The sequence below is a fragment of the Montipora foliosa genome, chromosome 6 (genome assembly GCF_036669935.1).
Source record: "Montipora foliosa isolate CH-2021 chromosome 6, ASM3666993v2, whole genome shotgun sequence".
NCBI classification, from domain to species: Eukaryota; Metazoa; Cnidaria; class Anthozoa; order Scleractinia; family Acroporidae; genus Montipora; species Montipora foliosa.
In genome coordinates this window covers 4,639,346-4,661,845 of record NC_090874.1, presented here as the reverse complement: position 1 = coordinate 4,661,845, position 22,500 = coordinate 4,639,346, and the positions used below count along the sequence as shown (strand labels likewise).

Below are 22,500 nucleotides of genomic sequence, written 5' to 3'. Positions count from 1 at the left end.
GTAAATTACGTACCTAATTTTTACAACTGTTGAAAATTAGTTTTGAAACAACAAATCGAAGGGATGTTGAAGCAAATGTTGAAGAAGCCTTGTGCCTGGCCTTTATACACCTTAATTTTAGCTTAATTTATTGATTTCCAGGTTCGAATGGCAGCAGTGCCAGTCAAGGTGTTAGCCTTTATATTGCGCTGGATCTTCAAATTGGAATGACGATTGTTTACGCCATAGTGTTCTTGGTCTCGTTGCTGGGCAACACGGTAATGATCTACGTCACTTTTAAGACACGCGAATTAAGGACAACAACCAATGTGCTACTGGCGAATATGGCAGTGGCCGACCTGCTGATAACATTCTTCACCATGCCATTATGTGTGATTTTCCTGTACCTTCATAATGTATGGTTCCCCGGGATTTTCGGCGACATCACGTGCAAAATCGTGCAATACATAATGGCATTCTCGATCGCGGCCTCGATTTTGACGCATGTTTTTCTTGCGCTCGAACGCTATTTTTGTATAGTATGGCCTTTCAAGCGCATAGATTTTGTCAAAAATCCAAAGATAAGTTATTCGTTCATTTGGTGCAGCTCCTTTGCTCTAATGAGCCCATATCTTATAACCTTCAGAAGCCAACAATACCCACCCGATGAACAGAATTATTGCGCTGTAGAATTTGCGCACTTTAAACTCTTTCAGATTTACTTCGCACTCGTTTTTGTTTTCCTCTACGTTTTACCGCTTGCTTTTATTACAACACTGTACATTTTGATCTGTCGAAGGCTTTGGTATCACAAAGCACCTGAAGTCCATTCACGGGCGGCTATCCAAATCAGAGAACGGCGTAACAGGAGAACTGTCAAAATGCTTGTCATTCTCGTCATCACTTTTGCAGTTTGTTGGCTTCCCGCCCACGTGATGCATCTGTTGATTTACTTCTGCTACGACACGGTTTTACCTGACTTGCCTATCGCTGTGCAGGTGGTGTCTTTCTGGGCGTGTCATTCACACAGTGCAATCAACCCCCTTCTTTTCACCTTATTCAATCAAAATGCGTGCCGGTCTATACTTAAGCGGCTCAGTTTGAAAAGCTAGTGTAAAGAAATTGTGAATGTAAGATTGCAAAATGACTGTGAAATGCCTTTGGAAAGATACACTGTCAAAGAACAGATGGAACTAAAACCTCGAATATGACGAGCAGATAATGGGGATTTCAAGTACGCGACGCTTTCGAGCGAAGGACGGCAACCGGAAGTACGATGTTTTTTTTTTCCTTTTTTTTCTGTTTGTCTTTACACCACCACATTTAAATTGTTCAATTTTTCAGTTTCTCTGTTAGTTAAAAATATGGGAGAGCTTACCGTCCTGCATGGGAAATGCTCACTTCCAGTTTTCGTCTGTGGGTTAACATCCTCTTGATATCAAAGGGTTGTGTTGACCAGTTTCATGTCCACGAGAACGACCAAGTCACTTAAGTCTGGATTAAGTTGCACGTTTCAGTCGAAGTCTCGCGAGATACACGGCGAGCCAATCAGGGTAGAATAGCTATGCTCTCCATTCCTGCGCCTTGATAGCTGTGTCCCTCCTCTCAGACAGTCCTGTTCCGGACTCGCTCTTACCCCGCCCTGAAAATGAGCTTGGAACCCAGGCCCGGTTTTCAGGCCCATTTTCAGGGTGGGGTATCCTCTTGGGGTAAGAGTTACAGGGCAAAATAGCGGTAGTTCCACCCTCGGAACATACAACCTCTAAATACAGACTGTGAACAGTATACTGGCAAGTGCACTTACACTCAAAAGTTTCGTTTTAAATGCTTGAATATTTAAATGTAAATCAGATCAATCCTTTAGTCTCGATATAACAGTTTCAACGGTGCTAATAAAGCACTTGAAACTTTAAAATAAAGGTTCATTGCAAAATGCGATTGATGTTTTTCTTAATGATAACAGTGTTCGTGTTGGTTCAGTTATCTTTAAGGTTTGAAATGGAACTTTAAGAGGGTCATTGCAGTTAGATAAGCAGTTTCAAGCAAGCCCGAAAAATCCAAGCTTGAACGGGATTCGGGTAACGGGATTTTCTTTCGACAAGAATAATGCATGGCATTTACAACTAAAACGGAGTACACAAAAAAGCAAGAACTACATACTCCCAGTCAGTTGATCTGCAAATAAATAGGCTGGCTATTTTTAACGATTTCTTACCTGACTTCTTTTCCGTAAACATAGTGATTCAGCCAGTTTTCCAGATATGAAAAGAGCGCCTCATCATTTCCTTCCATGCCGATTAAAGTGCCTACAACTGTATTCCCCAATAATTATCCCTTACACAGATGTTCTTATTGGTAAAAGAAATTGTTACAATTTATGAGAAAATAGGAAGTCGATTTCAAATTATATCCCGTGAGAATATAGACAAGAGGAAATAGGCCATTTCCGAGTTCATGTCTGCCCCCTCTTCAAAGCGAGTCTAAGTGCAAAGTTTTTCTTGTCAAGATTACTTTTCATTCATATTTGAAGTAGAAATAATTTCATCATAATGTCAAGTTTTCATGACCGTGCATTCCACTATCGCACCAACAAACTAATTGCGTTCGACATCAGGAGAATGCAATTTCTAATCTTGGGTATCCTCTGCATAGAGTGAGCTTTAGAATGTTTTCGTTTTTCCTTCGTCTGCTTTTTCAGCGCTATCTTGAATTACGTCATACGCGCATGCGTACCTCGGTTTTGACACGTCATATGCGCAAATGACGATCGCTTACTTCGTGACTGATTTGCACCGACACGCTGATTTTTGGCGAGGGGGATATTTGTAGTAGTAATCTCTTAGACAATTTCTCAAATTTAGTTTTAGCGACGCCATCACCTCTTTTCTCCAAACTTATTTGGACCGTGACTCCAGTGCGTACCATATGAGAGAGAAATACAATGACTTTTTCGAAGAACATTAAAGCGATCGAAATCTTACATTAACTTTAATTGACATTTCTCTCCCTCACTGCCGTACCGGGAGGAAGGTCGGTATCTATAAGCAGCGAAGGGCCAACCGCGTCCGAAAGCGTTCGCACAGGCCGAAATCCTGGGATGATTTGTCTAGTACGAAGCTCTGGCGAGATGTTTGGAGTAAGTGCGTTTTTCTCTCTTGTTCAAGCATTCCGTCAGAGCATAAGTAAATGTTCTGGCTCTCTGATACGTACCATGCTAAAAACGATGCTGTGTGTTTTTACAAGGAATTGACATTTCAGTTGAATCTACAGGCATAATCGTAACGGAAAAACCGTGCGTTTCTCGCTTCTGGTCTTCTCGAGACAGAGGCCGAAGATGCTTTCAGTGTTGTAAACATGGTGGTTCACGAGTGAAGTTTCTCTCTGGCCTTTCTGACTGTGAATGAATTGCAAGAACTACCCATACAGTTTGAGCAATTTTTGAAAGGTTAAAATGCTACTTGCTGTATAATATTGTATTTTGCTGGTAGCCTGACTGGGTGGCCCGACACTTATCAAAAACTCTATTAAATGGTAATCGGAGGACTTTCCCGTTCGTGGAATGAAACAGTTACTTATAGTTATTTTTAGGAATGAACAAGGCAGCCTGAGAAGCACGAGACTGTCCCTCATCAAATGGCTGAAACTCGGGCGAACTTCCTAATTTTCTAACTTTCATTTCCATTCCGCAGTTAAAATATTAGAAATTTCAGACATTCCATAATAATTTTTAAGGTTTGTTGTAACCGGTTTTAAATAATCATCCAGGAAGAAGTAAATCAAAAAATGTAGGTATAGTTTTGCGGCCTAAGCGCCAATGAAGTACAAGCACTATCGTTCTATGTAAACGCGTTATGGCTTTAAGGCGGTTGTCCCGAAAAAAGCCACGACAAGCGAGATATTTCCAAAAACCTCAAATCTTGACAACACTAGCCTGAGCTTCCATATAACGTTTATTGAGGATGCGTCATTCATACAATTTTCTACTCTCTTAAAGGGGCTAGGTCACGCAATTTTAGGCAATTTCAGCACTGATCGAATGGTCATAGAATTAACTAAAATATCAAAATAACTGTTCAAAACTATAGAGGAACTCTAACAAAACACAGGGAAGCCAAGAAGGGACATGGATGGGCAAAACTGGAGAGGACTGAAATGGATTGAATTTGGGTAAATTTGAAAAACGTCGGCCCACCTTTTTTCAAATTTATTTCAGTCTATATCAAAATGTCATTTACACAGCTGGAAAATTATTCTCAGTTGTTATGTGGCCGTGATTTTGCAAATGAAAGACTCTTGCTCTGCCAATTTGACGTTTAGAGCTCATAATTAACAAAATTAAACAAAATTACCTAAAATAGCGTGACCTAGCCCCTTTAAAATTGTTGGCGCCGTTATTCGGCCACCAACATATTATATCATCAATGAAATCAATAAAACCTGGAGTAAACAAAGCCTTTATCACCTTATATCTAGAAAAGATTTAAATATTGTTAAAATATACATTTGTGTTCTTTAGGGGAAGATTGACCGTCCTTCCTGTTCACTGATGACAAAAAGAAAAAGCAGGACAATTTTTAATTTATCAAGCAATATCGTCATTTTAATTAGTAAATATTTTAAAAGATTGATCATGAATTGCATATTAATTAAGAGGCTGGCATAAAAATGAAACCGCCCTTGAATAGTTCGCCTAAAATATCTGTTTAAGTGGTACTATGATCAAAACATCATTTCTTTTTTCTTCAGATTTTGAAAGCGTGTTTGCTTAACACCTAACTGGCAAAATTTTGAGCTTTGACTTTTATCCAAAGGCTGTTTATTTTGAGTGTAAGTTTTGGATTCACGGTCCGCCATTACTCACGTTCAAAACTGACCGATTGGACCTCAGAGGGTTGGATCTAGAGAAAATGACGTCATTTACTCACTAGCTTAAAATTTCAGCGTGTAAACGCAATTTTTTATATATGCAAAACACAGGTATAAAAGTCTGAAAGCCCGAAACTCCCGGGCTGCATATTAATTCAGCAGCGTACACACGCATTGGGAGTCTTTGACGTCATTTTCTCCTCGACCCAGCTCTCTCAAGATTTTAAAATTAGTAATGGCGGACCCTGAAATAAGAAAATTCCAGTTAAAATAAGCAGGTGTATTTTCAAAATCAGAACTTAAAACTTGGGTAAGTTAGTATTAGTTTTGAAATCCAAAGGAAAAAAAAATGTTTCTTTAGTCATATGGCATTGTCATTCTCCTTTTTTTTTTTTATTGGGTTCCAATGTAATATTAATAATGATAATCATGACATGACATGGAATTCGGAATTAAGAAATATCATGGTGTTGTAGTACAGGTATTAAGCTCATAAATGCATGGAGATAATAAAGAAAACGGTGAACAGTAATGGTTACACGGATCTGGGCATCTTGGAGTTGGACAAGATGAAGGAGAAAGACATATTGCGAAAAGAATATTATAAGGTGGTTCAAACGTTTCATAAAATCTAAACTCAATGGTAAGAACAAAATCAACGCACGCAGCAAACACATGGACAGTGTCGCTTATCAGGAACTGAGGCGGATCTGCAGAAAAGTCAACTTAGTTCCCAGGATCTCTCACTTGGGTTCTTGGCTGAGAGGTCCTGAACCTAGTAGTACGAAAGGTTAGAGCTGGATACAGAGTGGCAAAGGACATGACTTTCAGCACCAAAATGAAAGGAAATGTAACATGGGAGTATACCAGGAGAGTTAATCTTACAAGTTAGTGGCATCAATACTTAAGCTGTATGTGTAGTACGCTACAATGCAGGTATTTGTGTATTGGACAGTGGAAGAGGTGGTCAGTATGGATACAAAATTAGAGAGATCTTGGCAACGGATGGCTGCATGCACACATCAGCGCTGTGTAGATCTTCCCTGGGATTGTCAATGCATCAACTTCCTCTTTGGATGAATCATGAAAGGGACGAAGCCTTTTCAAAATAATCCTCAGAAACATTAATTTTGTTTCCTCGGTGGGTTATGCATTTGCACTGTCGCGAGTCAAAATGAAAGTGCTTAGCAAAGGTATGGTGTCGTTTCATCTACTAGTAAAATTGAAAGCGCCGTGGAAATATATAAATACGAATAATTACAAATATTAAAGTAGTGCAAGTGTAATTGAACTGCACGACAACCATTACCTTCAAGCCCAATGAACGCAACTAGGACAGTAGCGAAAACAAAGCTTGAAAAAAATCCCCATTACCTTTAAGCTTTGGTGATGATCGTGTCTAAAAATTGATTTAATGTTTTTGTGTTGCGAACCGATCGTACTCAGTGTTTCTTCGATTTGAAAAATAAAGCAAACCGGCCTTAAATCAGTTCAACCGAAGGACTACAAGAAACGAACGAAACAACTCCACTGAAATAGCGAAGAAAGAAATGTAAATATGATATCAATCCCAAGCGATCGTCACAAATAAATTTGAATCGCACGGGATGTTTCAACCACACAAATTCTACCTTACTTAATCTGTGAACAGCCGCAAACATCTATAAGCCAAAGCATGAAATTTATACGCTTAAGTTTCTCTTTGATAAGAATTTAAGTCAGCGATTTTACGAAGCCCATCTTGCAGTTTTCTCAGTTTTCTCAGGGTCTAAACCGCACTTCCAGAATCTGAAAGTCCGTTGTGATTGGTCTACGTAAATTTCGGCTCGTTTCACCAGACGCTTGTGGGGGTGGAACGCGTGACGAATCCCTGAGAGTGTCTGCGTGGGAGGCTACTGAGCGTGGAAAGCTAAAATTATTGTAGCCCTGTGACGTTGACCGCTTTTGTGTCACGCAAAACCAAGGCAACGAAAATATATATTTGTTTTATTGCATGATGCAGGCCACACGATTTGAAAAACGTCTGTCCGAGGAAATGTTTAACAGAGTCTGATTTCCAAAGTCAGGATAACATCTATTGTGTTTGAGGGAGATCCTATAGGCTTAGTGACACCAGGGTCAGCGATAAAAACCACTTAAAGGACTTTGAAAAACCATTAACATCAGTTAAGGTTAGTAATGATTTCAAGCTTCTTGAAGCCTAATAAGTCTGTACAGTTTTGTCAACATCTGCAATAACCAGGCAATCGAACTGACAAAATGAATAAGACCTTCATTAAGACGCTGATAAGATTGTTATTGGCAGCTTGATGCCCGAGTGACGATGCAAATTAACTATTTGTAGCACTCGACGAGGTCGCTTTGTTGCCCAACAATCAAGCAAACCTCTCTCTGTTTGAAATCGTTTATGTAGTAATTATCTCGGAATTTTTTATCAACTGGCCTTTCAAACAAGGATTTTTTTACTGTCTAAACCGCTGAGGATAAGACAATTCACCGTCTAAGTATTTACTAATGACTTGGCCTCAATTTGAACAATACATGGATAGCTGGGAATAGTTGGGAATAGTTAGGGTAAAATTTAAGAATCCGATCCCACCAACGCGTCGGCCAACGCGTCGGTAGTGTGTCGGCCGACTTGTCGGTAGTGTGTTGGCCGACGTGTCAGTCGTGTGTCGGTGGTGTGTCGGCCGACGCGTTGGCCGACGTGTTGGCCGACGCGTTGGCCGACGTGTTGGCCGACGCGTTGGTGGGATCGGATTCTTAAATTTTACCGAATAGTTGGTAGAGTGTGGAAAATTAAACTGGTCTGAATGATTTATTATTACCTACAAAGCAAACTCTCAGACTCAAAGCACACACAGAGTTACATCTTTGAAGCGAACAATATTTCCCTTTGATTACCTCAGTTCTTGATTTAGTTTTGAGTCTGTCCAAAGACTGCAATATTTGCATTTAATTCACAAGGACTTCAGCAGCGTGGGAGTTTGATATCAAGCTGTTCTTCCAATTTTTCTGTCCCATCATCTTATGCACACAAAATTAAATCTACGCGGTTGACATCTGTCAGTGACCAATATTTTTCTCAAGTGTCGGTGAAATTTCGTCGACGCACTGCCGATCTTTCGAACAAAACTTACGCGAGATGCTGGCGTTACCATATACTCCTGGCATTGTCACGTACCGCATGCGCAATTGGCGTGAAAAGTGCAAGATGTAAATTGTAAGTGCTTACCGATTATTCATTGTTCGACCACTCCCACTTCGGATTATCAAGTTCCAAGTAGTTTTTGTAACTAAGCAGAAAAATTGTGCGAGCTCGGAGTGAAAAAAGAAAGAAATAGGGAAGGGATTTTTTTCCACTTTTCATCTAAGGTCTTGTTACATCTAAGGTTTGTTACGGTGTAGTTCGCCTCTGCGATTTAATTTCTGATTTATTCTTTGTGGAATTTTTCAGGTTTCATAATGCCACCGCCAAATTTACCAAGATGGCGTCGATATCTGACAGTGGAGCCGGTAGTGTTGTTCTACACGTTTGGCATATTTATGAGTCTCCCAGTCTTGACTCAGTATGTGTATTTTAGAGTGAGTCAATACAAGGGATTCCCTTACAACATATCGGAAACAAGCGAAAAGGGCTGTAATGTGGATGCTGGAGTGAATTCGTCGCTTACGGATCTGGAAAAAGAGGTACAAATTCTCTAGAATTTTTGGAACCTTTTCTCTTTATTGTCACTCTTATTCGCGTATTTCCAGAAATTTGATGAGACAATTTATAGTGTCCCAGGCGAGTTTTTTCGCTCTATCTAAAATCCGATGGTAAACAGAATGCATCTTAAGCAAAAATTACCCACTCACAAGACGTTAAAGTACGTTAACACGCAACAACTGGCAAAGGAATGTAGATTTTGCTTTCATTACCAGCAGAGGTCTCTTTTCTTTTGTATCTGCTGTGGCTGATGGTCAGAGGGAAAGAGACTTTTTCCTAAGGTGTTTGTTAAGGATGTGTCGTGATTACGTCGCGATTGAACTGTTTGGTCTCACCTGAAGACAGCGGAATAACTGTAAAGGAATGCCCGGGACATGGCGATCTTCAGTCATGGTCAGTAAACATAACAGGGAGGATGCGTTTTGAATAGAGCCGTCCAATATTGCAATCGGTGGTTGAATAAATGCGAGCCGTTGATCAATTCTTAAAATAAAAGCATGTGATGTACTCCTAGAAAGTGCAAAGAATTAGAGTGCGTTCGATTGACCCTCTTCAGGAATAAGAATACGTGGAGTGATGATTTACAATTACTGTATGTTTGGCGTTTTGAAGCAACAAGGATAATAAGGATAATTATGTTAAAAAATAGCATCTTGACCGGTGTCGGACAATTCAGTTTAGTGTGAATCTCCGTAAAAACGAAGGATTTCTAACTTCTATTCCACGTATCCATATTCCGGAATACAGTCAATCGAAACGCGCCTTCACACCTTCACTCCTTGCCGTTCCAGGCTCCCAGATAGTCGGGAAAGCGAAAAAAACTGGGTGCGAAAAACGAGTGAGTTTCGTTTTTCGTAAGCATTTGTTTTCGCCCTCCCGACCACCTGGGGTTCTGGAACATGCTACTTTACACCAATAAATACTATTCTTCAGCGTGATAGTGACTATTGGTTCAGTTCCCACGCGAAAGTTGAGTTATCAAAGGCAAATAAATGTTTATATTATATACGTTAAGAACTCGTCGTAAGGCGCAATGTAGCCAGGCACAATATGACCAACTTTTCAGAACTATAGTCTAACCGAATATCATTAACAGGCCACATGATCTGGGCATAGGGATTTGGATAAATGTGCCACAATTTAAGCGACGTTTATCCTAACATCCCTATTGCTTTCAAGCCTTTGGCCAAGGATCACTGACAAAGCCTTTTAAGAACATATTTGTAAACCGTGGCAGACTAGTTGTGCAACTATATTGTGTTCTTGATTCCATCATTAGGTTCAAGACATGGCCGCGAGAATCGACATGGGCAACGTTTTGTTTCAGTCCATTCCTTCTATTTTTATGGTTCTTCTTTTGGGTCCATGGACGGACACCGGTGGCAGACGCCCGGCCCTTTTGTCCCCTCCAGTTGGAAGCGCTATCGAGTCCCTCCTAATTCTCATCATAATGTACCTCGATTTACCTGTGTACATTCTCTTTGTTGGAGAAGCAATTAATGGTTTCTCAGGATTTGCCACCATCATGACAATGGCAGCGTTTTCCTACGTTGCTGATGTAACAACAGAGCAAAGACTTGCCATTCATATCGGTTAGTGAATTCTATAACACTTATTTGAAGGATTCCCGCAATTGGCTGCAGAGAATTGTACCAGTTGGTTGAAGGTTCCCTGTAAAACACCGGGAAAATTCATTGTCGGACCTTTCCACTTCCACGAAGTTAGGAAGGACAACAACTAGTCTATGCCCTCAAAAATAGCGTTTAAGCTCAGCATTAAAAGGCTTTGGCTATTCTGTTTTAACGCCGTTTCTTAGCCTTAACTTCAGCGGCTCCAATCAATCTAAATAATGAAAAGCGGCTTTTCCTAACGAGACACAAATAATCTCATTAAAAAGCTAGAGACCTTGTTTTGTTTTCTTTTAATTTAGCCGTTATCCAGTTCGTTGTGTTTATTGGAGGCGTTGTCAGCCAGCTGACCAGTGGTCCATTTCTAAAGAACCTCGGTTTCATTCCACCGTACTGGTTTATTTTCGCCTGTCACGTGACCTCCATACTGTGCGTTGTCTTTCTGGTTCCGGAATCTAAGCCAAATATTGACAAAAAGAAATTGAGGTTTTTCAGTTTCGATAGTTTCAAAGCAATTTGGAGTGTCTACAGCAAACCAAGAAATGGGGCCAGGAAAAACCTCGTTATGCTACTTGTCTCGGACGGAATAGTCAATCTTGGCATTATGGGACTCAGTGGAGTGGTGTCGTTATTTGTCCTTCGCACCCCGCTGTGCTGGGGACCAGCGACGTTGGGCGTGTTCATGGCCTTCCGGTTCTTTATGCAGGGCTTTGGTGGAATCGTGGGTATTGCACTTCTAAAGCGGTTTATGTCTGACATCAATGTTATCAGAGTTGGTATGCTGACGCAGTGCGCATCGCTGGCCTTCTTTGCGTTTACTGATCGTACATGGATGGTTTTTCTGGGTAAGAACCCACTTCTTGTAAATATACCTGTTCTCTTCTCCCAAATTCGTTCCCAGATTCTCTCTCTCACAAACACGCGCACAACAGAAGAAGACAGAACCTTGGTACGATATTGGAGAATCAGGAGAAACTTGAAATTGCAATTGGTTGCTCCTTTCCACGAAGGGAGGCAAATGTAAAATTCGCATCTCCTTTGCAAACGCAAAAATCTGGACAAAGTGGCCACGGATTTCGAAAGGAGCTAAAGCGACTTGTTATCTTTGTACAAATTCATTACGAGGTCCACAAGATAAGTTGTCACCTCACATTCGGTCTTCAGAATGAAATAGTCCACTTGCATTAACAGTAACGGGCGGTGGTAAGTTCAAGCAACGTAATCCGGGGTCACGAGTTCAATTCCCACCATAGTCAGATGAGTAATTCTCTGGCTTTTGTGGGCCCATTCCATTAGTTGGGCTAGCACCGACTCAGATGTCTTACATGGGAGTAGAGAAAAAAAATTGTTATATAAATACCAACGAAATACCAGGTGAGATTTCGGACGAAAACATGGTATCTTCATATGTAAAAATAAAAAGTTATCTTCACACTTGAAAATATCACCGTAGCGATGATTACATAATAAATCGAGTCATTGTTCATTGGTATTTCATTCGTCTTTATATAATGGAGACTGCTCTATTAGGCTGCTCCCCAAAATCCCTTATCTTGGTGCCCTTGCGAATTACATGCTTGCAGAAGGATTAGTCTTGAAGGTCGTTTTGTCTTTTGTTTTACTTTCTACTTTATTTTACGTTTTAGTACCCATTATTGGAATATTTGGAGGTGCTGTTCTACCGCTGTACAAAGGAATGATGTCTCAGACGGTAGATCCGGATGAGAGAGGCAAGTTTCTTCCCGCAATGCAAGAGGTTGCACGAATGTAGCAAGTACTGGCTGCCTTGATATTACTGATTTTTTATTCATATATGTAGGTGCCTTGTTCTCGTCTGTATCGACTGTGGATACTTTCTGTAATTTTCTGGGCGCGTTCATCTTCAATCCGATGTACATCAAATCGTCTGAACGTGGTTTTCCTGGTTTGCCGTTTCTTATAGCTGCTACTCTACTTACCATTCCAATGCTCATGACAAAGTAAGTATTCCTGGCTGAACGTGTTCGGAGGTTAAGGGTCTCAGAATTCGTATGTTTTGTAAGTCATTATAGACCGGGGCTCTCTTAGGTCGGTGGAGCCTGGAAACCATGGTAATTGTTTATATTAAATTGCTTCTATATTTGTGTGCTCCACGTGGTAGTATTCTGGAACCAGATTGGTCACATGATCCAAACGTGTATTTAGTCTCTGGATTGATTGGACAAAAACACATTTTTGACAGGTTTTTAAAGAATCCAATGGCATTTCGGAAGATGACAGACAAGAGCTCAACAGAGGGTTTAGCACTCGAAGGAGTAGATGCAGTGGAGGATGATGTTAAATTAGAAAACGCAGCCTTAAAAAACCCACCGCAAAACGCAGATACAGATAACAATGACGTAAATTTTGAAGACGTATCCTTGGAGGAGGAGAAAAATTCCGAAATGACTTCATTGTAGCTAACACTCTCTTCTAAACATACACCAGCAGGAAAACAGCCTACTAATTCAAAGGTATTTTTTGGGCGGTGTATCAATATGCGGGAAAAGCTGATCTTAACAAGTGTTACTGAAATCCAGAAAGAAAACTGTGGGTAACCACAAAATTTTCAAATATAATTGATCATCAATATTTGTAAAAAGCTTTAAAATACAAAGCAATGTATGGAGTTTTTTTTTCAAATTGAAGCCTAATTATCTCAGTCTGAAAAATGCATGGTTACCCCCAATTTGCTTTTTGGATATCAACAGCACTTGCTAAGTTCAGCTTTCGAATTCTCCGCATAGTTTAAACCGCGCAAAAATATCCCTGTGTCAGTGAGGCTCAGTACAACCCATAGGAAACCTGAGTATCTCAGAGCCACCTTAACGTTTTCCAGTTTTGAAGGTGGCTATGAATCTGCTCCAGAATTTGTTTTCCAACAAAGTTTGATCTCAGCCTGCTAATTACGTTACAGCAATAAAAAATGGGTTCACCGAGTTCAGTTTTGAGATTTAAGCTTTTAACGACAAAATGTAGGGCGTTTTTAGATGGCTCTTTTGTTGTCATGGTAACCTATACGTCACATTACGGAGTGCATCTTGCTAAGCAAGTATCAGTGTGAGATTATAGGTCAGAATATTCTCAGGAAACCAACTTGGACACGAAAAATAGTTGTCAGTGGTTTTCAAAGAATTCAATAACAGTTAGTTAAAAGTTTCGGAATGGGAAGGGGCAAATTAAGACTAGAAACCACGCAAGGAAAGAGCCTGCAGCGCAAACCGCGAATTTTGAAGTTACTGTACCAATGGATTGAACAAAGCTAGCCCCCCCCCCCCCCCCCCCCCCCCACTTAATATGCACATTTGTCACGTTCCTGTCACTTGTCTTGATTTCTCAAGCTATTAAAATGTAACGTTGTAAAAGGGGAGGGGGAAATAGTTTGGAAATGCACAAAGTGCCAAAACACTTAATATGACACCTGCAATGTACCAATCCATAAGTTACGACGCAGCTGTTATCTCAGAGCTGGATTCCATTGATTCGGTTGTCTGTTCAACACTGTTCTCAACTCTCTGTTTTCCAACCGAGTTCCGAGAAAGCTGAGTTCTGACCAATGATAGTTAGAGAATAGCTTTCCTTTTCACCAAAGCGATTCAGTACGTAGCTCAATGGTTGATTTTTCGATCACTTGGCTTTTGCCGGAGCGAATTGAGCCACTTTTTTAAATAAAAAGCGCTGAAACCTTCCACTTTCCGCTCTTTATACATTGTTTTAATAATCTAGGGAAAATACGCTTTGATCGACTTAGTTTTTGGAATGTGTTTAATTATCTGATGTTAGAAGTCATTTATCGACAAACTGAAAAACTTAAACCAGCGACACACTATGAGACTTTGTTCGCCGATCGTAGCGATTTTGATCGGCAGCGAAAATCGCCGTCGAATTTCGTCGACCCGTGTTACGGGAACACCTGGTCGCAGCGAATTTCCTCTATTGTCGTTCCCAGGCATCTTCTCTTTCATCTGTCCACTATTTCTTCGCTGTTGTCCGCCATTTTTATGCAGTGACGTACGTGATAAAAGCGCGTGGTCTTATTGGTTGAATCCTTCCGCAATTCGCTGGAACGGGCGGAAAAAAGTCGCGGGAACGGGCATACTAGGCGAATTGCGAAGAGTTTAATAGCCGATATCTGGCAAACTATATATGGGCAATTTTATACGCCGATCGCAGCGATCGGCGAAAATCGCAATCGCAGCACCAGCAGCACACTAAGCGATTTTCGCAGCGATCGGCGAACAATATCGCCTAGTGTGTGGCTGCCTTTACATGAAAAATCCAACATATCCATAATTGGAAAATACCCTTTTATTTCCCTGTTTATTAAAAAAATGTAAAATACTAAAAGCAGCAAAAGTAATTAAATCTTTTCGGCGACAAACTCACCCGCTCATACATGTATATAACTAAATGCAGTTAGTTAAATTTAAAGTTAAGAGTAAGATAACAGACTGAAATACAATCGAAAAACTAATTACTAGACATATTCGATAGCTTCAACATTTTGCCCATATAGTTGTGCTATGAACTAGAAGTTAAAGATCTTGTTGAAAACAATTATTTTTCGACATGACTCAAGGATTCGATAGCTCTTACATAAGACATTCTCGTTTCAGCCAAAGGACTCTAAAATTTATTACTTTTCTTTCAGCTGTGTGTACTTTAAAGGGTACATAGTTTTTGAGTGGAACAAGATCTTGTTAACCCATTCACCCCCAGGCCTAACGCGGCCTCCACTGACAAGAAAAATCGTCCAGCGTTAGACAGAGTAGAACCTATAAGCGTCACTCTCAATAGGGTCAAAGAGAATGCCAAATTTCATTCTCTAGAAATAACTTTGAAAGAACTCTTAAAAGTCATCTTTAGTTAAGGAGTGTAGTTACCTACTTGGTCTTCCTAACCGGGTATCAGCTTTCAAATTTGACAACGTAGAGTAACAATTATTCGTATTTGTATTACAGAAAATAAGAGTATTTTAAAACACTAGCATTAAATCTAAAAAGCTAAAATTGATGTAAAAAAATGGAGTATAAATTGAACATTGACGTCGACCTGTGACAAAAAATAAATTGAAAGTGAATAATGGACTCAATACGCATGAAAAAATAAACTTTAAATACGTTGGAGGTAACCGTGAATTCCACGGTTGTGTCGACTTTTCACTGATCAATGTTGGGTAAAAAATCAGCAATCCCTTTTCCCTTGATCTTGCACGGTCTTGCCAGGAGATGTTTACAATTTTCCCCTGAGCATTTCTAAAGTGATAACAATGAAGTTTTTTCGGACCTAACACTGAAGACACTTGGGACACTTTCCATTTGACAGAACTGTCCGGCCACACTTGACAGCTGAAAGGAAGAACTCTACAACATGTTAACATTTTAAAAACTCCTCCAGAAGAATGCGAGGGATTATCATGCAAGTCCTCCTTCAAATTGTTGCATTGTTTTTGCAAAATGACGGGTCTGGCCGGCCAGGTCTGACAAAAGAAAAGTGCCCTTAGATATTATACTACGGGAAGAGGTTCACTCGCTTTCTATTCCTTGATTTTGAGGCGGCTTACAAACAAAGACGTCCCCAGAGGTACTGTTATGGAAATGAAATTGAAAGCTACGGCACTTCTTAATGTAATTAATGTAATTATATAGCATCAAAATCCAATATTGTCAACAGATCTGTTTGTTATTAATTTTTGCCCACTGTCCAAATTCAAAATAAATTGGAAAATTTTACCGGAACGATTACTTCAGCTTTGTACAAACCGTCCAATTTGAGAAAAATCTGGATACTTTCCATCAAGCAATCAAATGTCAAGATAAATAAAACAACCGAGTATTGGCCAATCAGGTTGCAGTTTATTGTTATTATCACTGCTTTTAAAAGACTGTTTTCTCCAATTTGAAGGTTCACACATGGTGCTTCTGTGTTTGCCATGTTCATCTGCTTTTGGATGCTATATAATTTGGCAGTCCTCATCCAATTATTTCCAAATTGGACAGCATGCAGTCCTATTACAATATCCAAATAAGAGAATATTTAACGAAGTAGCAAACTAGCATCACCTTAATAAAGCCAGTTGGTCAGCTTGCATCTTAGTCGACAACAGCCGAGGTACACATGGTGTTCAAACCACAGCATCCATCACCGCGGTAGATCAAGTAGTATCCCTGTGGAGCATAACAGGATACTTTTACGTCAAGATTTATGAGCGTTACTTAACAGTAACGAAACTGAGGAAACCCTGAAAACGTCACAATTGAACAAGATTTGAACCTATGACCTCTGCGATATCGGTGTAGTAGGGCCCGTTTCTCGAAAGTCCCGAAAACGTTTCGGAAAGCCATTTACGAAACTACCGAAACCGCTTGATTTGGAAAGTCGATCTTTTAAACATGTTTTCACGGCAACAAAAAGCAAAATGATTGTGAAGTTTGACGACTTAAATCCACTCGGTTCTTGAGATACTGAGGAAATTGTGACATCCGAAAATAGCCTTTAAAGTTTCGGGACTTTCGAGAAACGGGTCCATTTTGCTACGAAAGCCAACTGGGAACTGGTAATTTGTAAGTTCGTGGTAAACTCGCAGAGGAATTGGATAAGACGAACTGATATTTGAACTGCGGAAAGTAGCATGTGTACATTTGTAGCATTCATCTTAAAATCGTACCATTGACCCAGATGGCTTGATAGCTCAAACATGGAAGAGCAATGCTCCGGTCTCGCAGTTCATGTGTTCATTAAATGCTTCATTAAGTAGCGTCTCTCTGTGACAATACCTGTGGTGAAAATTCTTATGCCCAATAATATAATACAATTGAATTTAACACCATTCACTTCTTAGAAACTTTGGGCCATCCACTCGACTATTAATTAAGTACCCCAGACTGACCTCTTCTCCCCAGCTTTCTCCCCAACTGCAACGAAAGCAAAATACTTCCTCAATAAATATACGGCTTTACTGATTTCAGACGCAAGGTTAGCAATTTGCCTTAAAAGCAATACAAGTAAAATTCCCAAAACCTATCCACATCAACTCAGCTGCACACAATTTGGTTTCCCTAAAGTAGAAAAACACGTGTAAGAAAAGAAAATCACCTGTTCTTGATAATCCAGTATGGTGTATCGTCAAACCAGCCTTTCTCTAAATGAATAAAACGACACAATGTTAACGTACAAATTACTTGTGAATTGTGGCAGTAACAACAATAATCTAGACTCGAGAGGTTTTTACTGAAGTATCGAATATAAGAGCGTGGTCCGCACGGTTTGCATTACTCAGCTCAAAAAATTTTGCGCCATATTCTCGGCCAATCAAAATCAAATCAGGAATTAACAATTATTGTGATTTGGTCGCAGGCATTTTCCTGCGCTCACTGTCGGCTGCAGGTATTTGCAACTGGTCGCATTTTCCCGCGCTTCGTGCCCGCTTTGTCTTTTCTTTGCGTCATGCGTTTTCTCTGCCTCTTGTGATTGGTTTACAGTTCTTTATATGATAATTTAAGGCCAATCAATCAATAACTTCATTATAGTGTCAAGTCGTTCTAGCTTGCTGGCGGTGAAGTAGCATGGTAAGTGAAGACACCAGGCTAGCGTACTCTAAAAAAATTACCCAATGACTTCATTAAAAATACTAAAGCTAAAATATAACTGCTATGTATTTAAACTGTACGTACAAAGGATCAAGAGCCCTAACAGTTACCACAAAAAAAGCAGTTCTGACAGTTGTCACTGAGTAAATCAATTAAATTTAGTTCTTACACGAGTTTCGAAGATCAAGGTCTGTGACATTCTCATTTCTTTGCAAATAAGTAGAAACCGATCAATGTTCAAAGTTTTTGCTGCCATCACAATTAATAAAATTTTCTCCCAAAGCACTAGTTCACTTCGACAGTATTCAAATGCATATTTTTAAAGATACTTACTGACTCCATAACCGACAATTAGCACACCATGATCAAGCTCTGAGGGATCACAGAATATTTCCCAAGGATGAGCAATTCCTCCCAAATAAAACTGTAACATGACGAAAGTAAAAAAGGCAGTCACCTCAACGGAATTATTTATTTTTCGTATCTCAAGTCATGTGTCTATGTCATCACTGCTTTGCCACAAGAGATAAATAAATTCATTGTACTGAAATAAACTCCACTTTAAGGAAAAACAAAAATAATATATACAACCTTAGACGCAAGGAATTAAAGTTTAAAGTTAGTTTGCAACATACGACGACGATACACCGTGACATGAAGAGCAAAAGACTTGGTAAAATTGGCAGGAGTTTGATGACAGAGATAATAATGATAACGATAATGATAATAGCAATAGGGTTTTTTATTCTCCCCCAAAAAGGGAACATTCGATACTAACCAATTTTTGGACCAAGCTGAACTAACAACCATGCAGGCCTTGAGCGGCCTGCACATAAGCATGACGTTATCTTGGCAACAGTAAAATATTTAACAATTAGACCCGTAGCCCTTGCGAGCTACGGGTCAATAGCCCATGAGGAGAAGCCCAATGGGCCACTGATTCGTGGCCCTTGAGGGCAAAGGGTTTAATTGTTTTGGTATCACCCAACTAGTCGGGCAGAAAAGGCAATAATCAAGTTAGCAAGTGCAAGTTGAAGAAATATTTATTTGGGAATAAAACCAAAGAAAGCGTCACGCTTTTCGCTGCTCGAGGACTATTACTTATAGTCCTCTACTAGCGTAGCCAATTAAAATACAGGATTTGCATACGTCCACTAGTTGGGTGATACTAATATAATTTATCACCGCCGCCACTGCAGCAGCAGCAATCACCAGTGTCGATACTGCCATCATGAACTGTTTTTTCGTTTTAATATTGATAATTAATTTCAAGTTATGTACTGCACCTTCTATCTTACCTGCATCATATTAGCATTGATACCAATAGAAATTGGCCCATTAGCAACCAGCCATGCTGCCATTTCTGTAAACAACAAGACGCCTATAAGAGTCTATCTGTGGGATGCAGAAACACTTCAACTACGGGTAAACTTCGGAAAATGGCGAAAGATTACCAGAAAGATAAATCTGTAATTTTACTAGAAGTTGTTCGTTGTAAAAACTCTTATTATTGTTACTAAATTTGCAAACGCAAATCAGGATAAGGGATATTTAGGTAAACAATTATAGGGATACAGGATATTGGGGGAGGGGGGGGGGGGGGCGAGGGGGATTGACGAGATACTTAAAAAAAATAGGCACGCATTGCGTACTGTGGTAGTGCAGTAACTTGAAAGTGTTTTTTTTTCATGACTGTCAACTGAGCTGCGTTTTGTTGTCTTTGCGTAACATGTAGTTCTAATGGTAAACGATATTGTTTTGGTATCGTAAATCATTATAGTGCCATGGTAGATGTCTTTACTAAATACTCCCTGACCCTGAGTAGACATATGGTTCAGTAAAATACTAAACCCAGAAAGACTAAAGAAAATTAAATGAAATCGAGAAACATTGGCTTCAAGGCTGACATGTTGATCATTATCAAGTTCCCTTAAAACTTATTTTTCACGACAAGTAGTATCTGGATGGGAGACCTCATAATATGCGACTTTCGGTAAGGAACATAAAACTGAAAATTCTATTTTAACGCTCAAAAGTGCGAACTAAGCAAGGTACAGATTTTGTTACAAGGAAGAATTACGTTTTTTCAAACGTTGGCCGTGTAGCACTTTACCAGAAGGTCGTGGGTTTAATTCCCACCCTGGTCAGAGTTTTTCTCTGTCCTTGTGTGGGCCCATTGCCATTAGTAGGGCTAACGCTCACATGGTTCATATGGGGTAGAAACTTAGCACTTCACATTTCACTATAATCAGTTAATTCTGTACGGATTTTGTTAGCCTTCTTTATGCGAAACAAATATTGACGCAAAAGTAAATAAATATTGATATACAGTGTTTAAGAAGAGCAGAGGGAAGATTTTAGGACGTGTCGAGAAGAAAATAATTTGCCATCAACAACAAAATTTGTGAGATGAAAACATCATAAATTTTGCGCCGCGAATATAACAAGTTACCATCAGCGAAAAACATTCTGGGAGATTTTTGCTACGTTCAAGTTTTCTATCGTACTTTTGGTTGTACAAGTAAAATCGCAAAATCGAAAGTGACATCAATTTTAGCGGCCGTATGTGATCAAGTTACCTTGCGTGTTTAATACTGACAACTCAAGAAACAAAGGATACACCACATAAGTTAGTTTGTTTTTTCTTCCAAGTGTTATTAAGTTCGACAAGATATGTGCGAATTCAACACAAAGATCGCAATCGTTGATGTTAGTGTAAGTGTCAACCGAAGTTAAGCCCTTTCGAATGGAGTTTAATAGTACTTGGATGGGGGACCGCTGCGAGGTCCCCGTGATCACGATAGCTATTTTTTGTAAACGTGATTTAATTTTTCATTTTGTATGGCCGTTGAAGGCTATTTCCTTATCTTCTTTCTACGTTGGAACGACTGAATAAACTGGTTTGCAAGAAACAGGTCGATTGGAGAATCCGTTCTATGCAAAATATATGTTCACAGTGGAACACACAAGAACGAAGCAAGATCTAGAAATACAATAGAAAATTTTCCTTACCTTTAAAGCTTGCCGTTCTCAAAGAAAAATCATCGGTTCACTTTATTAAATACTTTCAGATGTGAGTTTAATAATAATAATAATAATAATAATAATAATAAATAGGTATTTATACAGCGCATTTTCCATATGTCCAAATGCGCTTTACAATATAATATCTCAATCACCGCGGGCGGAATGGATTCCAAACTAAATGTCTGCTCTCATCACAACATCAGAACTTCGTCAACGTGGCCGAGTGGTCCAACGAACTTTCAGAATGCCCCGTAAGGGAGTAAGGGATGATTGGATTCCCTGATCGAAGCCAGGAGCCCATCCTGGAACGTGCAACTTCCATACAGCGTCTGTGAAACGGCGTTTTCACAAGTAGGCTTATTTTTAGACCAGCCCTTCCCGCGAATTAGGTCAAAAAACAAAGTCAGTTACGGTTCGGTGACCCTATGACGTCAGCTTAATTTCTTGTAATTGGTCATCGGGCTCCTGTGGGAGTCTCATTAGCGGGAAATTCAATCTAAAAATAACGTTACTTGTGAAAACGCCGTTGCGTTGCGTATCGTTAAGTTGCACGCTCCGGGTGATGGGCTCCTGTCGAAGCTTAATTCAATTTCCGTGGGGTACGTCGAGGTATGCACATTTGTGACTACGAAGACCACGACGACGAAAAAAAAATGAAAAACAAATTCAAACGGTCCCGCATCGTTACCGTGGCTGCCTACGGCATCCCACGGAAATAATAATTCACTTACATACTTGAATAACGCTCCATTAATCAACAAAAAATGGGTATAGAGTTGAAGGTCAAATAAGGAAATAGCGATCAAGGCAGGAAATTTCTAGTTTCATAGGATCTTAACCACGTAACAAAACTTATCAGTGACTCACTGCTTTCATCGCTGGATATTGAAACAGAGGAGTTGATGTACACAACAGCCTCCGATTTCTTAAACTTGCAGCTCTCATCAGCTCCTTCATAAGGATACTCTTTCTCCGCCTCAAGTCCACCTAAAAATAATTTAAAAGCACTATTATACAAGAGGTTTCATCGTGTCAGCATTAGTGCTAAAAAATGGAATCAGAAGAGCATGATGGAACATATAATGGAAACACCGGATGAGGAAGACGTGGTATGCTTCTAAATTCCATTGCCTTGTCCTATTGTTTGAGGCTAATGCCCAATGTAGTGTGTTACATCGTACTTGGGTAATCTACACTATAGAGCAAGCGTTCTTTGTGAGTTGATCATTATTTTGTTTTTCAACTTGGTGTTGTTTCCTTGCAATCATTTCATTTGTTTTACATAATTTGTCTCGGCATGGGGCGTTTCATAACAAGGCACTTGGCAAATTGACTGTCTGTACACACTCTTTTGTCACCACTTTTCCCAGCTGGTTTCCTCTTTTCTGCTGACGCAATCTATTAACTAAAGAACGTTAACAATGGCCAGCTGCCAAATGCTGATGATCTCCTAGGCAAAATCTTAATGAAACCCTTGGGATTTGCTGCCCCCCCCCCCCCCCCCGTCGAAAAAATAAAAACAATATACAGTGTACTATCTATATCCATGAAAAATTTAATTTTATAGTCTTCCCCCAAATCACCATGTGTGTTTTAGTAAGTCAGTCAATGAACACTCCTCCAAAATAAAAGGAACGCTGCCATCACATGGCTCAGTAGAAACTTTAAAGCAGCACTTCAGCAA

At 39.8% G+C, this 22,500-nt stretch overlaps 3 protein-coding genes across 4 annotated transcripts in view; 2 read left to right on the top strand and 1 right to left on the bottom strand.

Annotated features, from left to right (window-relative positions):
- Window positions 1–1,230, top strand: part of LOC138004963 (QRFP-like peptide receptor) — a 4,032-nt gene extending 2,802 nt beyond the window's left edge. The window contains exon 3 of the mRNA XM_068851257.1: window positions 142–1,230. Within this exon, the coding sequence (XP_068707358.1) occupies window positions 142–1,091 (950 nt within the window). The 3' untranslated portion in view covers window positions 1,092–1,230. The remainder of the gene's footprint in view (window positions 1–141) is intronic.
- Window positions 1,231–6,793: 5,563 nt separating this feature from the next.
- LOC138006402 (proton-coupled folate transporter-like) lies at window positions 6,794–13,139 on the top strand. Of its 2 annotated transcripts, none has more exons than XM_068852699.1 (7): window positions 6,794–7,016; window positions 8,303–8,535; window positions 9,834–10,146; window positions 10,485–11,027; window positions 11,829–11,912; window positions 12,002–12,161; window positions 12,404–13,139. In XM_068852699.1, the coding sequence occupies exons 2-7, from the start codon at window positions 8,311–8,313 to the stop codon at window positions 12,618–12,620; spliced, it is 1,542 nt and encodes a 513-aa protein (XP_068708800.1). In that variant the 5' UTR covers window positions 6,794–7,016; window positions 8,303–8,310; the 3' UTR covers window positions 12,621–13,139. The 2 variants fall into 2 exon arrangements, with proteins under 2 accessions (XP_068708800.1, XP_068708801.1); XM_068852700.1 differs by lacking the exon at window positions 6,794–7,016 and adding an exon at window positions 7,831–8,068.
- Window positions 13,140–14,490: 1,351 nt separating this feature from the next.
- Window positions 14,491–22,500, bottom strand: part of LOC138006407 (cathepsin L-like) — a 32,184-nt gene continuing 24,174 nt past the window's right edge. Inside the window, exons 10-16 of the mRNA XM_068852707.1 lie at window positions 21,684–21,803; window positions 19,088–19,152; window positions 18,123–18,213; window positions 17,296–17,341; window positions 17,090–17,114; window positions 16,263–16,367; window positions 14,491–15,252 (exon numbers count right to left, since the gene is read on the bottom strand). Coding sequence (XP_068708808.1) covers window positions 16,293–16,367; window positions 17,090–17,114; window positions 17,296–17,341; window positions 18,123–18,213; window positions 19,088–19,152; window positions 21,684–21,803 — 422 coding nt within the window. The 3' untranslated portion in view covers window positions 14,491–15,252; window positions 16,263–16,292. The remainder of the gene's footprint in view (window positions 15,253–16,262; window positions 16,368–17,089; window positions 17,115–17,295; window positions 17,342–18,122; window positions 18,214–19,087; window positions 19,153–21,683; window positions 21,804–22,500) is intronic.